The sequence below is a fragment of the Etheostoma cragini genome, chromosome 8 (genome assembly GCF_013103735.1).
Source record: "Etheostoma cragini isolate CJK2018 chromosome 8, CSU_Ecrag_1.0, whole genome shotgun sequence".
Lineage (NCBI taxonomy): Eukaryota > Metazoa > Chordata > Actinopteri > Perciformes > Percidae > Etheostoma > Etheostoma cragini.
The window spans coordinates 4,622,020-4,639,628 of record NC_048414.1 but is presented as its reverse complement, the minus strand read 5'-3'; the positions used below and the strand labels follow the sequence as shown (position 1 = coordinate 4,639,628).

Genomic DNA, 17,609 nt, shown 5'->3' with positions numbered 1-17,609 from the left:
CACACACACACACACACACACACACACACACACACACACACACACACACACAAAATACACTCATAAATATACAAGACCAGGACCACACATACACACAGTGGACATTCTTTTTTTTTAAGGGTCCTCACAGTTGACTGCACATATTTTTTGGAGCCACACCTTTTTTCTTAAGTAAAATTATTTAAGTTCACAAAATATTTCCCCTCCAAAGGAGTCAACTTTAATTTTGTTCTGAGAAGGACAGAATATAAACACACAAACACCGGACGGGTCCGCTCAGCAGTTATGGTGATATTGGATATGTTTTACTTTACCATGCTGTGATTTCCAAGAGAGGATATTGAAGGAATAAAATGAAAGAGATGTTGAAGCTGGACATTTAAATACATTGCCACTGAGCGTAATCGTGGCATTTTCTAGAAATTGTCTGATATTGAAGTTCTGTTTGTGCTTGGGTTGCATACTAGTGGAGGAAAACACCCATCACAAGTCCGCAGAGCCCAAAATTACCCATTTAAGTAGAATGTATTGTCTGACTGACAGTCCAAAACACTAAGATATTCAATAAACCATTATTTAAAACAGTGAAAATCAGTAAATCGTCACATTTGTGAAGCTGGAACCAGCAGCTTTATGCTTGGTAAATGCTTTACACAAATAATCGAAGAATATTCAGTTCTTCTTCTTCTGATCATTTTATTGATGGACTTCAGCAAACACATGCAAGTCAAGGATGGTCATGTTCATCGCTCTCTCTCTCTCTCTCTCTCTCTCTCTCTCTCTCTCTCTCTCTCTCTCTCTCTCTCTCTCTCTCTCTCTCTCTCTCTCTCTTTCTTTCTTTCTCTCTCTCTTTCTTTCTCTCTCTCTCTCTACTCAGTCATGCTCTTTGAACCTCCCTACCACAAACCCTTTCACCCTCTCTCACACACTCCATATACATCCCAGAAGACGGTCATCTAAGCCAACCACGTAACCTTGCAGTACAAACGCAAAGAAACACTGTAACCACACAACATGCGGATGCTGTAAATTTAGCCCCACTGATGAACTGTCCCTGGAAGACAGTGGGAGGGGTCAGGGTGGTTGATGAATTGGTAGTAAAGGAGACAAATGGATTTAGATGGCATTTAATGGAAGCAAGGGAAGAGACATGGACAGAGAAAGAAAGGTGTCAAAAATTGTTCATTTGAAAGAGTAACACAATAAAGAAAAGAAGAAACAAGAAGAGCATGATGGGAGGAAGAGCAGAGAGCGTCAAGACAAGGTTGAAGAGGAGTTGTAAAATGAGAAGAAAAGGTTAAGAGAAAATTGGAGACAAGTATAAACAGGAGTGAGGCATGGATAACGAAAGACAGACAGAGAGAAAGACAAGAAAAGGAGATGAGAGGTAAAGAGACAAACAATTTTACAAGACAGAAAAAATTAAGGAAAAGCAGAGGTGGAAGGGAAATCAATGAGACAGTCTGAGATATATAGAAGCCAAGATAATAGTGTGGTTAGCTGAAAATTGATGATATACAGAGGAGGAAGTAAGAGGATGAATCTCAACTCATCTAAAAATAAATAATGTGGGGGGGCACAAAGCAGGGAAGGAGAACGCTATAGAGAAGAAGAAAAAGGGAGACTTTCAAGAATAGAAAAAATAATAAACATTCATAAGTGATAAGAGACAGAGAAACAAAAATGATTTTCAAAAGAAGAAAGAGGATAGAAGAGAAGAGAAAATGGAGGTGGACGGTTGAAGTTAAAGGACAGTTAAGTACAATTAAAAAATCCTTGTAAAACTGGCATTGAATAGATTTCTTCTGTACAGCATATCCACAAAGACATTAAGAAACAGCAACACAAATGCATTTTTGCTCTCCCCAAAACGTCATTCCTTTTGCTTATATTTTTTCAACAAGTATAGAAATATGACAATACAAGTCATCCAAACAGGCCTATTAGTCAATCCATTTGTGTCGAATGGTTTGAAAACACCTAATTTGCTTTTAATTTTAATGGCTTTAACGTGTGTGAAAACCTGCAAAATGTTAAAAAACAGAACAGGAAGTAAAGCCAAACAGAGAGACAGACAAAAAAGGAAAGACAAGAAAAGGAGACATGAGAGGGAAAGAGACAAACAATTTATGAGAGTGAACAGTTTAAAGACAAGTACGAGATAAAGGGAGAGATGGAAGGGAAGAGAGTGAGACAGCGCAGCGGTTCCAGCCGGCCCTAATAGATTCCCGCAGGCTCATCTTTGATATGCTCTCCTCGGTTCAAGCCTTCAGCGCCCTAACTCAGTCGAACCCACAGTTTTTAAGAGTCTTTCAAGCCGACATGAAAGGCAGCCGTTAGCCCCTCTGTTGTTTTAAAGGCATTTTGTTTCACATTTTTACACTTGTCTCTCAAGAATGTGCGTCTTTATTTGTTGTTTGGTCTCCGTTCTTTAACTCTTGTCTCTTTAACCCCGCTGAGCGTTTCATCCTTGGAGTGTATGTTACTGTATGTGAGCTCTTTGGTTTAGAAGCAGCCTTTGTAAATCTTGACCATCTCTTTTCCCTAATCTTTCCCTCTTAACGTTTATTCCCCCGTTTCTCTTTTTTTTTTGCAATCATTGTTTCTTTCTTCTGTGCTTCTTTGCGTCAAAGTCCCTTTTTTGACAGTCCTTTCTTTCTATCCTTTTTATTATTCTTTTTCGTTTTTGATTTGTTCGTGTTTGCAGCATTTGTATAGGGAGGAGTGGTTGTGTGTGTTCGACAAGGTGATTTTTATGATATGTTTCATGTAAGGACTTAAAACATCTCTCTCCTCACTCTCTCTCTTTGTCAATGTCTCTCTTCTCTTCTCTCTCTCTTAGGTCCAGGGTCACATGGCTCCTCTGATGATCCCAGTGTTTCCTCACGACCAGCGGTCTCTGGCTGCTGCTGCTGCGGCACAGCAGGGCTTCCTCTTTCCACCGGGCATGTCCTACAAGCCAGGTATACAAACACACACACACACACACACACACACTTACACACACACACACACACACACAGGAATCCCAGTCTATGTTAATGAGGTGTGTCAGGTGAAGAATGTTCTGGAAATGAGTGGAGAGATTTACAAGCTCTGGTTGTTCACGTCAGGAACAATACATTGGACACATTGAGGACTGGAATGTCTCCTTTATGGAGGGCTGAAAGCGTATCAGTTGCACACATCTGCAACATGGAATTTCACACTTACACACACACACATACACACACACACACACACACACACAAAAATACACTCAAGCATGTTCTCCTGGTACGCTTCAACCTAACAATGGACACAGAAGAAATGACACAGACAGACAAAACACATAATTCCACAAATCACATGTGAAGACTTGCATTCATGTTGCATGTTTTCAGCAATCCACGAGGATTTTGTACAAAAAGCCTCAACATCTCACTTCAACACACTTCAAGTACACATCTTCTCATTGTAGGATTCACAGCACCACCTGCTTTTTTCCTCTTTCCTCGTCCTTCACACATTCCTTTCTTTCATGCATTCCTCCAGGTGCTCGCACCACTGCTCGCACCACTGACCCTCCATACTACATCCAGAATAATCCTGGTTTATGCCTATTGCGTGAGCATACACTCCCACAAGGCCGCAAAGTAAGGCAGAAATGAAGAAAGGGATTAAAAAGCCATTATTCCACACTCTCCTTTGACTTTGGTCTGTTTTTAACAAAGGCTCAGACATGGAAAGCCTTTTAGGGACAAACAGCAGGGGTTACTATACACGGCTACTTGTACATGCATTTATGACTGCATATACAAGAGCGATCAGAGTTCACGAGCAATGGACTTGCACTCTGATCACCAGAGTCTCAAGCACCCGTGTGTACCGACAATGGGCGTTATTAACCTTTGAACCCAACAATTGTGACCCTTCGTGTTTCATTTCCCATGAATAAAAACATGAGTAAAAACAGGAGAGCAAGAGAAGAACAAGTAAGGAGGCAAAGGGGGAGACAGACAGCGGTTGGCTGAAGGTAAAATGCAGGTTAGTTCTTGAACAGTAATCTGCCTCCCCCCACCACTCTCTACAACATGTTTCATTTTGGTTTTTCAACAGGTGAGAATTACCCCATGCAGTTCATTCCATCTACCATGGCAGCTGCAGCGGCGTCTGGACTGAGCCCGTTACAACTACAGGTAAGACCTTGTCTCCTGAGATTTTATCAAAAATCACCCATCACGTTCTCATACCTAAACTACAGAATAGGATGCCAATAACTCCCAAAACAACATGTCTGTTGGAGAGTACTAGCAACAGGCACACATTGTTAAATGGATGCAGTTTTAAACATTAAGTTACCGTTGGGAATTGAAACAAAACTACTTGGTTAGGTTTCTAAAAAGATTGTGGTTTTGGTCAAAATAACTATTGTTACGTAAGTCAGTTAAATATGTAACGGATGTCACGTATATGACTTAAGTTAAGTACAGGGCTTGACATTCACTTTTCGCTCACTAGCCAATGTGGCTAGTGGTTTTCCAAAAGTTATGAGACACTCAACATCTTCACTAGCGCCTATTTTATTGAAAAAAACTTTCTGGTACGCACAAGATACTTTTTGGTATACACAATGTTTTTTCTCATGAGCATGTGAGAAACCAATCTTAGGCTAGCAAAATGATGCCAACAAAGTACTGCTAACGTTACATGGCTAAAGTTAATAATTCACATTCAGACCAGAAAGTATTTTGTGCGCACAACAGGGCTGTAGTCAAGACCATGTCTAATGTCTAGCTAACGCTAGCATGCGTACAGGCTAACTATAGCCAGTTAGCTTTGTGTGTAACAAAACAAAATCCCACCCGTCTTGTCGAAGCTTAATATTTCATTCAATATAATGATGGGACAAAATTGGCACGAATGCCACAGGTCTTGCACTATGTTGACAAAGTGAATGCAGATATAGGAACCTTAGAAGGCAGTAATATTTACCTAGCAGGCTAGGATAACGCTGTTGTGCTAACCTTAGCAAACATCATCATAGCGTTACCTATCTGTCTAAACTTGTGAAAAGCCGAACAACATCCCCGCCTAAACTGTGTTTCACTTTCCCTCCAATATAATTATAAACACAATAAAGACGACTGGACTTGGTCGAGACCAAAACCCACATTTGGCAAGACTAGTGGCTGAGATAGCGACAAGTTTGAGTCCAAATACCAGCGAGTCCAAGACAAGTCCGAGACCATAGAAAAACGGTCTTGAGTCCGTACTGGAGTCTAATACCGGATTAGAATACTACAGCCCTGACGCACAAGAATTTATTTCCCCCCCTTGTCCCTTTAGGGGCTCTGCATGAACCAACAAAAAGGGTGAGTGATGTCTTTTCACAACAAAATAATCAGACAGTGGAGACAAGAGCAGGAACAAACAGTTTGACAATGAAGTGTTGAAAAGGGTGTGGAGGTTGGTGGGTGTGTGTCTGTTAGATATGAGATATGCTTCAGCATTCATTTCTTAACTCATAAAACACAAAACCAGGAAATAACAACTTAAAAAAAAATGTTTTTTTACATTTAGCCATAATTCAATTTAAAATTGCCTTTGTTCTTATCTAGACCTAAATTGTTTTACTTTCTTAAAGGTAAACTAAAGGAAATCTTGTGTCATTATCCTGTTCTAGTGTTATGAAAAAATAGGTTATATCATTTTGGAATTGGAGACTGTGTCAGAATAAAGCAAACTAAAGGAGTGCCTCTTCAATATCTATGACAAAAACTTGAGTGAGGGTTTCACAACCAAATAAACAACTGTAGCAGAAACCAAGTTTGAGAATAGCCACATCAGGAACAAAGACACGACCACAAGGGAGAAGGGTTTGTACACTGTGAAGGTACATATTGATCAAATTCTAAGGGTGTAACCAGCAGACCAGAAACCAAGACAATTGTACATAAGTGAGTAGACAAATAAAAAAGACAGTAAAGATAAGAAACATTGGCAAAATGAGTGAAACTCCTACATGTTCCAACCTCGCCCTGAGTGTGTAAAACCTGCAACATTTTCATAAAATAAAAAAACATTTTCAGTGCTAAGTGTCCAATACCCACTCAATTACACAGGTATGATTGGAACTATACCTGGTGCAGGATCTCATATATATATATATATATATATATATATATATATATATACATATATATATATATATATATATATATATAAGCTGTTAAGGAAAAGGTTGTGTTCATTTCACGGAATTCTTTGGACTTTCCGTCCATTCCGTGAAACTGCCACAGATTTTGAGTTAACTTTTTTCGATAAAAAAACATTCAGCATTTGTTAAAGAAGCTCTACAGGTCGATGCTAACATGTTAGCTCGCTTAATGGCTGCCTGTCGGCTGTGTCAGACAAAAGCTGTTTTGATGAATCACAGAGGAATTCTGCCCCACCAGCACAACACCTGGCCCCGGCAATTCATCAAGTCATTTATTGCTGCTTGACACCGGTGGTTTGAGAATAGTAGTAATCCATAATGGTTATCATAGAACATATTTGCAAAGAAAATAAGTGAAGCAAATAAAAGAAAAGAAAAATGAAAACGCTACTCCCTGTAGGCGGTTTGGAATTTTACAACACGACCCTATCCATCCTCCTGCTGTATCTGCTATCATTAAAGAGAACAAAAGCCCTGAAAAGGTTTTTCACTGGCAAACAACATTGCTTCATCATGTCATTACCAGAATCCATTTCTCAGTTTATTCAATTTGTATTGTGGTTTTCGCTTATCGAGGCCCTCATTAGCTGCTATTGACTTAGCGAAGCGCCGTGCTGCGCCGAGGGGATCGGAGCGGCGGCACAGCCTATCTCCACTCCTTGCTTCGAAATGATCAAAAGAGTCTCTTACCTCTCATAACGAGTGAGAGGTAAGAGGATGAATGATGTCGGAGATGCAAATTCATTGACATTTAGACACTGCACGAGACGTGGAGAATGAGAGGCGGAGAGGAACCTGAATGAAAGAGGAAGCTTCTCATCACTGCGCTGGCTAAAAATCGAGTATAGGAGACCGGGAGAGGGAGGAAGACAGAGAGCGCGGGGAAGTGTTCATGAGAGAGAAAAAAAGGGCGATTATCTGAGGAATGTTTGTGAGACGGAGGCGCTGGCTTTCAGCACATGTTTGGACATTGTTTTGACAACAATGCTTATGCCGAAAGCAATCATGATGAGATTTACAAGTTGTACTTGTTTAGTTATGTATCTCCATCATCTCAAACCAGGAGTGCCAGGAGCACTCTTTGTACTATGGTACAGTAGCGCTTGCAGCGTAAAGAATCTTGAGGCGATGGATACAATAAAAACACCTGCATAGTGTACTGCTATCCAGCCCAAAAGCCCTGCAATTAATGTTCATATCGTGAAATTGATGTGCTTCAAATGAATCAACACGTCACCTTAACCCCAGTATATATCTATACAGACATGGATCATTCTGTATGCCATGCATCTTTTTTGAGTGTCTTTGCTGTGTGTGAGCTGCTTGTTTGTGTGTTGGAGATCTCTACAACTACAGGGTTTCCCCCAGGACATTTGTTAATAATTGAACTATTTGCCTTTGTTTTGCCCCAACTGAATAATGATTAGTTTTTCCCAACATTGCAGGTTAGATGGATTGTCATACAGCGGACATACTATGTATGTTGTTCTGTTTTGTTAGATTGTTTAATTCATTATCATTATTATGTCTAACTTTTTCTGAGTTTCAATGTTTTGTGCCCGAGGACCCCTCGAAAACTAGATCTTGCCTCTCAAGGGGTTTTTCTTCTAATTTTTCTTTTTTTTTCTAAATGAAAGAATAAAAACTAAATTACATGTTCCATTGTCATGTCAATTGTGATCAATTCAGTTACTGTAGTAGTTGTTGTCTGAACAATAGCCTATCTCATTACAGACATGGCCTCTGCTGATTGATGTAGCACCTCTGCTTGATTTTTCCTGAGGGTTTCATTTTTAGGGGAGACAGCCTGAATGAACGTGATTCTGATATGAGATTTAAATCAGAATCAGAATCAGAAACAGAAACATGCCTTACTACCACCCTTTGGCCTTCATATAGCCCTTGTGGTTATGCAACAGTGACCCAGCATATAGCTGTCTTTCTCTGCTTAATGGGCTCTCCCTTTTCGTAGGTGAGACATAGGCGTAGTTTACTAAACGCCCTCAAAAAAAAGCTATGATTCATTTCCTTTACATAAGTAAACACGTTTGCACCATAAATTGATGAAAAAAACTGCTGAAAAATTCACCAGCATGAGTGTGTGTGACGTCTAAAATTCCCATAAAAAATTCCAAAATCTCAACCCCCCAAATGTTGAGGTAAGGGCAGCATTGTTCAAATCTTACAATTGTTGTGAGTGTATGTTTTTTTTTCTTAGCCTTGCTGACTTGTTGCTAACTTCTTCACTTATTTATCACGCATGAGAACTTTCTTTGACCTTTGCCTCCAGCCTTGACCCTTTCACTCTTGAAAGTAGCTTGTCATGTTGGTGAACTTTGGCCAATTGCACTGTTGCACTCAATAAGAGACAGGCACCTACAGTATGGAATGTGCATCAAAGGGTGAGGTATGGTGTAATTGGTGTAGTTTTGTGCATTCACGGGTCATTAATCATTGGCTATCTATACAATGTGTTTTTCCCTTCCATGTTTGTTTAGCGAATGACTGTGCCTTTTGGTGAGTCAGTTGGGATTCAAACAAGGCACTACAGGAAAGGCATTGGTGATATCTTGACGTGACAGTCCATTGCACACACTGAGATCTTGCACTGTTTCAAATGTCTTTAAGTCATTAGTCTCTGTTACACTTCAAAAACTCCAGTGTGTGAAACTATACAATAGCCTGTAAAAAAAGGCATTGTGCATACACAATTACACCATGTTAGTTCTACATTAGCAATCTCCTCTGCTACATACAGTACTGTATTCAAGTACACACCAGCTGGCTTCAAACCCTTTTAATGCCAGCTCTGTGCTCAAAACAGATAGACAGATGTTGTAGCCAGACTCATCCAGATGTTTCGTAGTTCTGCTCCGTAGGAAGCCTTCAGACAGCTGGCTGGCACTGATGGTCAAGCGGGCATAGGGTGGCATACAGAAAGAATAAATGATCAGGCAGTGAAAATAAACCTCCACAAGCTACAAGAGGTTTACAATATTGCCAAATCATTGAAGAAGACAGAAAAGGTTCAGAAATTAACAGCAATAATAATTTCCTTTGTTTTGTTTAAAACTATTATATTTCAAGCATGATGACTAATAACAATATTTAGCAAAAGCTGTCCTATTGTGCTTGACCCATCATGGCCTAACCTAAAAGTTGTGACAGCACAATGTCATGCTATCAGCGTGGGAACTTCATCGGGACAATTGTTTCCAGAGCCTCGGAGTAGACCACTTCACAAACAGTGGATGCCTGCTGAAGAAAGGCCCCCTTTGTAGCGGCTAATGCGAGTGAAATACAGTTGCTTAGCAGACATTCTTGTTGAAATCATAAGACATCTCTTGCTGTCTGCCTCTGTGTTCTGCCTGTTACTTTTTCTGGGTCTGAGGCATGGGGACCACGGTGAGGAACAAACTTTTGTGACCCAATGTCATGATTTATGCCCTGTTGCCAACACACAGTGGTTATGGCAACATGGCTTTCTTTGTCATGGAATGAGGACAAGGATTGGAGGGCATTCAATTTAGTCTGTCTGGGACATAAAAAAACGAAGTATCTATTATGTAAAAGAGAACTGGAAGTGAGATAATGGTTGCCTTTATGCAGCCTGCCACTTTGTGCATCTCTTTCACCGTCTTGGATGTAGCTAACAAGTGCAATATTTAGCCTCTGTCCTCTGTGTGGGCCAGCTCAGTGGCAGTCGATCCATTTCAGCCTCCTCCCCTTGCAACCCTGCTGAAAAAGACAAAACCTCATTTGTTTTGTGTACTCCTGAAATCGATAGCAGCTCAACACTGAAAAAGGCCTTCTAAAGGGATTCTCTACTCAGTCCTAATGAGACGGGCCAGTTTGACCACGGAGGATGCTGTTGGCAGGCTGCAATACAGCACTCTGGCTAGTGCTGCCTACGTCCAGACCACAACAACATCACCTTCTCTCTATGCCAAAGTCGACTATTAAAATCTCTGCTGATGTTTATGAGGGCCAAAGTTGACAGACTAATCTTTGGATTTCAGTTAAATTAGCACTAACGTCCAAAGGTCAGTCAGATTGTCTGGACAGCTACGGAGTGGTTCGAGGCCCTCTTTGTCAATTTGTAATTTAGGAAATTGCGGCATTGTCTTCCCTTGGGAGTTGACTGAATGGCGAGAGCTCTGGTTGGGGTTGTTTATGCAGCACATTGGCCTCCCCAGACACCAATCAATCTCAGAGTGTCTTTAAGAAACAGAGAAAAAATAAGGTACAAGCTCCTATTCTCAGTCTTCTGTTTGTTCAACAGTTCCCTCATCTTATTTGGAATCGCTGACGGAATCGCTGCTAACAGCACAATTCCAGCGAGTGCATTTTGTGTGTGTGTGTGTGTGTGTGTGCTAATTTGTGCATGCACAAGTGTGAGACGCTGTGTGTTTTACCTCAAAGACTCGTGTGTCTGCCCCAGCCCCTGCTCCCCTTAGAGCTGTAAGAATATCAGGCATCACCAGAAGTAACTCTGCGGTCGGCTTGATTGACGCGAGAGGCCTCACCACCAGCCATTGCAGGCACATTCTTACGGGGATCTCATATCGCCAGGGGTTGGCCCGAGCACTCCTGGTGCCTTCCAAGGAAAATAAGCGGCGTGACATCAGGGCTTTGTTTCAACGGCGAGGCCCCTTCTGTTTGTGTTTAATATCGCTCCGAGAGAAGTGGAAAGAGGGCCAGCCAATTTCTCTGGCCCCAACCGCTGAGCCTGGCGCTTCAGCGTTGAAGCGACGGTGGTCTCGTGTGTCTGCAGCTCAACACTCTCTATCCCTCTCTCTCTCTCTTTCTCTATCAAGCACTCTTTGCTTTGGGATCTCTGGTCCCAGGAGGCTTTGCAGTTTTGACTATGGGGGAAATCAGATCTTACAACACTGGGGGCCGTTTAGGCCGAAGGCTTCTGAGTAAAAACAGAGAAAAAGAAACAGAGATGGAGATGGTGGAGAAGATATGACGAGCAATTTTGGAACAAAACTGAGAGACAGAGAAAAAAGAGAGAAAGTCAGAGGGAAATCAAAAGAGAGGACAAGAGAGCTAAGCTGAACAAGAGGGAGAGTATAAATGAGGTGAGAGTAACGAAAGAGAGGAAAGAAAGAAAGAGAGAAGGGAGTCTAAGTGAAGGCCAGGCACGTCTGGGTGGTTTTTCCTGAGGACAGGCTCTTTGATACTCCAGCACTCACACTCCAATGCATTTACAGGGGTTGACAGTGGTTTAAGGCAGGGGTTTGTCTGGCTAGCTAGCTTTGATTTAGAAGACCCTAGACTGTATTTGACTCTTTGATTTGGGTTAGAAGGAAAATCGGTACCGTTTTTTGCAACATTTAATGTTTTCATCCAATCCTGAAGACAGATGGCTTATACTTTCCTAGTCTTTTTTTAAAGTTTTCTATTATTTTTACCTTATTTAAGTGTTTTTCAATTGACTCATGACCAAGATGTAATTGCAGTATGACTGCGCCTACTTAAACATGATTATCCACTTTTTGTCTTTTGGATTAAAGTTAGTGAAGAAATGAAGAAACTTGATTTTTTTTCACAGCCATGAACTTTTAGTTCAAAAGTACAAAAGTACTGATTATATGTGACCAGATTAGTCTTAATTGTTTTTGAGACTCATTAATTATTGTTTGCAACCCTATACTGTACAATTACAGAACAGCTCTGCTGTGAAGGCAAATACTATTAAAAATGTTAAATAGTCTGATTAACAACAAAAACATACATATCCTTCTTTCCATTGTGGTTCAAATTCTTTTTGGGATAACTTTTGTTGTTAGCAACACTGTGCACACATTGGCTAAAAAGCTCATTTCCAAACCAAGTCATATATATTCAACTTTTTTATAACAAAAACGAGGATTCAAGCTAAGCATTCAAAAGTTTCATAACCTATTGTCTGGATTTACTTTGAAATGCAAAGTGATGCATAAGCTGCTCACAGCATCTGTTGAAAGAATAAGAGTCAGAGGTAAATTGTAGATAATTTATTTGAAATTATTCTGGAATGCCTCCCTGATAAATACTCATCCCCTTAAATCTTCATTTTTTTGGGGACAGTATGTCAACTTCAGCTCTAGGTGTGTGTGTGAAAAAGAGAGAATAAAAGAGGGAAGCCACTGACTAGCTGCTGGTGAGGGATGTTAATAGCCTGTCGGTTTTGCTGGTTTCTTCCCTTTTTATGCAGCAGCTGTATGCCGCCCAACTGGCAAGCATGCAGATCTCACCAGGATCCAAGATGGCTCCCCTCCCACAGGCTCCCAACTCCTCCGGCCCCCTTTCCCCCTCCGCCATGAAAAGCGAGAAGCGAGCATCCAGTCCTGTCACTCACATTAAGGTGAGTCCATTGTGGCAAATGTCCATTTATTTGTAATAGCAGAATTGTTCAAATGATTCTGCAGGACTTACAAGAGCTAGGTGGACACATTTGTTATTGATAATATTGCAATTTCAGGAGACAGACCAATAAGCAGTAGACAAAGACAAGAGCACTTGTGTTGACTATTTTCGGGAATTAGACAAATGTGTAAGGGCTACGTGTTGTGCAGGTAATAAACATCTTAAGTCAGAGGAAAGAATGAGTTCAGAATTTGTATGATAGGAAAACACAAGAATAATGATGATGATGATGATGATGATGATGATGATGATGATCAGTTCAAGTAAAAGTGAAAGGCTGTAAATTTGGAAGTTGTTGAAACAACACACTGTGCATGGCCTTATACTCTTCACCAACTATTAGAAACAGCTTATTGAAACGTCACACACTGATACACACACACAAACACACGCACACTTACAAACTGACACTGGCGCTGGCTGCTGTTTGGCAGGAGCCCAGACCCCTTCACTGGAGTGAGTGTACGCCTCATCTTTACTCAATGACGAGGCAGTAATGGAAGCCATGTGTGTGTGTTGGGCACAGCTGCAACCGGCGTCACAATAGACCGGCGTCAGAGCTCACCACATTCAAACAGTAGTGCTGTGCCCTCCAAAGTCCCCAGCCTCCGCTAACCCCACACATGCACAGCCCACCCCCCAATTTGGCATGCCACCCGCAGCCTAACCCCCCCCCTGTCCCTCCACTTGCAAAGATCTCTTCCTTTCCCTACTCCTTTCCTTCTCAACACTTACCTCAGCTAAAGCTCAGCTCCACATTAGATTCACGTTCATTAAGTGATTGCTGCCAGCAATCCGGCCCTGTTGACGTGCGTTACATACACCACTTTTTTTTTTCCTTCCTTGTGTGGATCAATGTGGTGGTGAACCTCTGATTAGAAATAGATGGATTGCACAAAGCTGCCATTGTTTAGACAAGACGGTAGACTGTGACTTGTTTTCCCTGTTAGGTTCACAGAGGTTAGCAGTGGAATTCATTTATTAAAGGGCAGAAAACCCGACAGGGATGACTGATTAGTTGGTGGCAGCATCACTTAGTTACTGAAAGCACTTCTTTGGATACTTGACTCATCTTAAATTTAGTCAATTTCACTTCCAAAGGGGACCTATTTCGACAGCAGAAACAAATAGTTTTTGCCAAAACATTTCTTTATACACTGCTGTGTCACACCACACACCATCCAAAGCTTCTGGTGAATTTAAAAATAGAAGTGTTGGTAAAATAACGATTGCTTTGCACATACTCTGCCTATGTATGTGTTCAATGCATCATTCCCGGCATAAAACATTTGCAAAGTTGATCTTTGGAAGACTTGTTGTACCAACATTGTTTATATCCATGTTACCTTGCTAGAAGTATTTTTTATTCTTGCCTTTGTTGCTGCATTACTACTTTTCTTGTTGCATTACTGTACTTGAATGTCAATTAGTAGAATAGCATGAAAACCATTGGCAGGCCGGCATATCATGCAATTAAGTGACCCATTACTTCTTAATATGGCTTTATGAAGTTAAATTCTGATACCGATCATGATCCATCAAACACTTTTGCCTCCATTCTACCAACAGGAGGAAGGATCCACACAGCCCTTGAACCTCTCAGCCAGACCCAAGACAACTGAGCTCCTTCGCTCCCCGGCGTCCCCAACGCAGAGTCTGTTCTCCGGAAACAGGACCAGCCCCACAGGTCTTGGCAAGAACCGCATCCCAAGCCCCATTGCCAACATGGGCAGGAACTCCTCTCTGGGTAGGCAACAAACACATATATGATTTTTTCTTTCCTTTACCACTGAGTAGAAAGGATGGGCCACCTAGCCTAGCCCGCCTAAAATAGATGCATTAGAATTGGCTTTACTGACAGATTCAATAAGAATCACATTGTCTAAATGCTGCTACCCAATGCCAAGAAAAAACTCTGATGCCCTCTACACATACATGCTGCCTGTTTTACACACTAACAAACACTCAGACACCACCGTATTGTTCACATCTGTACTGTACCTCCATTCAGAGTAAAAATGTCCTCATTGGGCCTCAGTGTAAAATTATGTCTACCCCTCAACAGGAAAAACAAAAACATCACCCACCCAAACACCTCCCTCCTCCCCGCCACACACAGACAAACCAAGCAGCATTGCATGTGCCTGATAGACTGCAGACACCTCAACCCCACGAGGAGACCTGTGCATGTATTTGTGTGTGTGTGTGTGTATGTTTGTGTTTTACAGGAGTCCAAAGCCCTGTATTTAGCCCCAATGAAAACCCCGGCAGCGGAAGCAGTGAAACCCAGCACACGTTATTTGGTTTTAAGAGCTTCCTCACATCATTGTCTGCCCGTGCTAGACCTTTTATGCCCCTACCTCTGCTATCTGTTATTAAGGCCAATCTAAACCCTCTCATTATATCCCCCCCCAGAAAACAATTTCGCCAGCTCCTCTGGAGTGGCTTTGAGGACGCGACGCTTGTGTTCCCTGCAAAGTTATTTTTTGCCCATTTTAACGGCCACCCAAGCATACAGTGCTTCCTACTTGTCTGCTAATTAAACGAGGAGGGCGACGGAAACTTTGTATCCTTTTAGTTTTTTTCTTTCTTATTCTTCAAATGTGCATCGGTTTCAAAAGTGTGAAGCATGGCACATAAACAAGGAGGAGGAGGCACTCTCGTGTTTAGACACAAGTCGACTGGAAAACAACTTAAGCGACATTTGGCACTCATAAAGTGTTTGGAAAAATTACATTTCTATACAGATGTTTTTAATATTATTTTGTAAGAATTGTATTGCAGCCATCCTGAATTTTTGGTTCTCAGCACTCAGGCTTTGTTTTCAAAGCTTGACAGTGTTCATTAAGTAACATGAAACCACACACACACACACACACACACACCCACACACACCAACATACTTGCAAATCAGAATTTAGGAACCAATTGCTATGCAGAGCAACACTTTGAAAAGGACTTGGTTCAGTATTAAACTTATTTACAATGGTGCCAGATAGAACTTTTCTGACAAGTTAGCTGTGATCGCACACGTCCTAAGAACCATTTTGTCTGAAGACTATACAGAAATTCAGAAGAAAAGGGTAAACTCATAACACAACAAAACTTTTTCAATTTGATTTTAAGTCCCCATACCTGACCTGCTTGGTAAGTTTAGGGAAAGATGGCAAAAAGCCCTGAACACCTATTCTCATCTTTAGGATGAAAGGCCCAATAATAACAATTTCCTGCCAAAGTTGGAATGATTTTTGCCATTTCACATCAGATTTTCTAATTTGTGTGTTCCTCTGTTCTCTTCTCACTTGTTTGAAGTTGCTGAGAAAAAGTCACGTTCAATTGTACGCCAATCAAAACTTTTAAATCCGAATCTGAGCACCCACCGCAGGGTTGTTGCTCATGTTGCCAGGCTATTGTCAGATCAAACTACTTAAACTAACTACTTGACTACTTCCTGCATTATAGTTGTAGAGTTAGCAATGCTTTGCAATGATTGTTGATATTTGAACTCAACTGCCCGAAAAATACAAATACTTTAGTGATTCATCTTTAAGGTTGAGGATAAATGGATTACTGTCATAGTTAAAGGAAGACAGAAAGGGAAAGCTTCTTGTATTGAAGCCACACGCTCTAGACTTTCCAGTCCTGCCAGTCAAAGTGACAGACAGTTGTCCCTCTTTCCTGTCCTCCCATCGCAGACATCCTGTCCAGCCTCAACTCCACAGCGCTGTTTGGGGACCAGGATGCGGTGATGAAGGCCATCCAAGAGGCCAGGAGCATGAGGGAGCAGATCCAGAGGGAGCAGCTCCACCAGCAGCAGCAGCAGCAGCAGCCGGGACACCACAGTCTGGAGGCCAAACTGTCGGCCCTCAGCAGCATGAGCCTCAACAACGGCAACAAGGTGAGAGGAGACAGACACACAGTGCTGGAAGGTAACTACATTTACTCAAGTATTATACTTAAGTACAAATTCGAGGTACTTACACACCCAAATCTATTCTTCTATATTTCAGAAAGAAATATTGTACTTTTAGTTTTACTACATTAATCTGACCGTTTTAGTTACTAGTTAATTTACAAATTACGATTTTTGCACACAAAACAGATGTAGTTTATAAAATATTATATTTTATTATAAATTAAACTACCCAATAAAACAGCCCACAAATCCAGCTGAAATTGAACACTTAGACCAAACTGTTTTGATTGTTTCCAGTTTAAAAAATGTGAGCGTTTTCTGCCTTGAGTACTTTATCTTTTAATACTTCAAGTACATTTTCCTGATGATACCTAAGTACTTTTATTTAAGTAAAATTTTTTACTTGTAATGGAGTATTTTTACAGTGTGGTATTAGCACTTTTACTTAAGTAAAGGATCTGAATACTTGTTCCACCGCTGCAGACAGATCACGTGTGGCTACACAAGAGAATTCACAGACTGATAAGGTCTGTAGGACTCACATGCGTTTTTCAAAGGCATTTTCTTTAATGTGAAGCAAGAATTCTGATTAAAACACTGCACACACACGTAAACTACAAACATACAAGGACACACATATTGGACAGTTCATGTGAAACACCAACAGACAGTGGGGGAAAGTCACATTTTCCAAGTACTGTACCTCAAGGTACAATTTCCAGGCACTGGCACTTGACTATTTCTATTTACTGCAACTTTTTTCTCTGACTTTTTGCTCCGCTATTGATCAACTATAGTTACTATTTACTTTGCAGATTCATATTTTACATACAAAACATTAAGATTTAAAATATGATCCACGTAAATTAACGCACTCACCAATGTATTAAAAAATGAAAAGTTACTCCACCAAGACCAGTTACAACTGTAAGATGCTTTTTAAATGTTAAATTGCCTGTCTTATGTTAATTTTCAGGTTCATAATTGTATCTTGAGGTTGTACCAGAATAGGTTTACATGGTTTAATTTTCAAAAAAACACCATATTTTTGTTGTTCTGCACATTGCTGCAGCTCCTCTC

The 17,609-nt window shown here is 40.9% G+C and overlaps 1 protein-coding gene and 1 long non-coding RNA gene across 7 annotated transcripts in view; one reads left to right on the top strand and one right to left on the bottom strand.

Annotated features, from left to right (window-relative positions):
• LOC117948797 overlaps positions 1-12,117 on the bottom strand; it is a 20,801-nt gene extending 8,684 nt beyond the window's left edge. The window contains exons 1-2 of the long non-coding RNA XR_004657563.1: positions 12,107-12,117; positions 10,921-10,922 (exon numbers count right to left, since the gene is read on the bottom strand). This is a non-coding gene — a long non-coding RNA (uncharacterized LOC117948797). The remainder of the gene's footprint in view (positions 1-10,920; positions 10,923-12,106) is intronic.
• LOC117948794 (transcription factor SOX-6-like) overlaps positions 1-17,609 on the top strand; it is a 112,179-nt gene that overhangs the window by 78,769 nt on the left and 15,801 nt on the right. For 3 of the 6 annotated variants that reach the window (XM_034878647.1, XM_034878648.1, XM_034878653.1), the window contains 5 exons: positions 2,843-2,963; positions 4,096-4,178; positions 12,402-12,551; positions 14,183-14,360; positions 16,309-16,511. In XM_034878647.1, coding sequence (XP_034734538.1) covers positions 2,843-2,963; positions 4,096-4,178; positions 12,402-12,551; positions 14,183-14,360; positions 16,309-16,511 — 735 coding nt within the window. The remainder of the gene's footprint in view (positions 1-2,842; positions 2,964-4,095; positions 4,179-12,401; positions 12,552-14,182; positions 14,361-16,308; positions 16,512-17,609) is intronic. The other 3 variants (XM_034878652.1, XM_034878651.1, XM_034878649.1) reach the window with 3 other exon arrangements.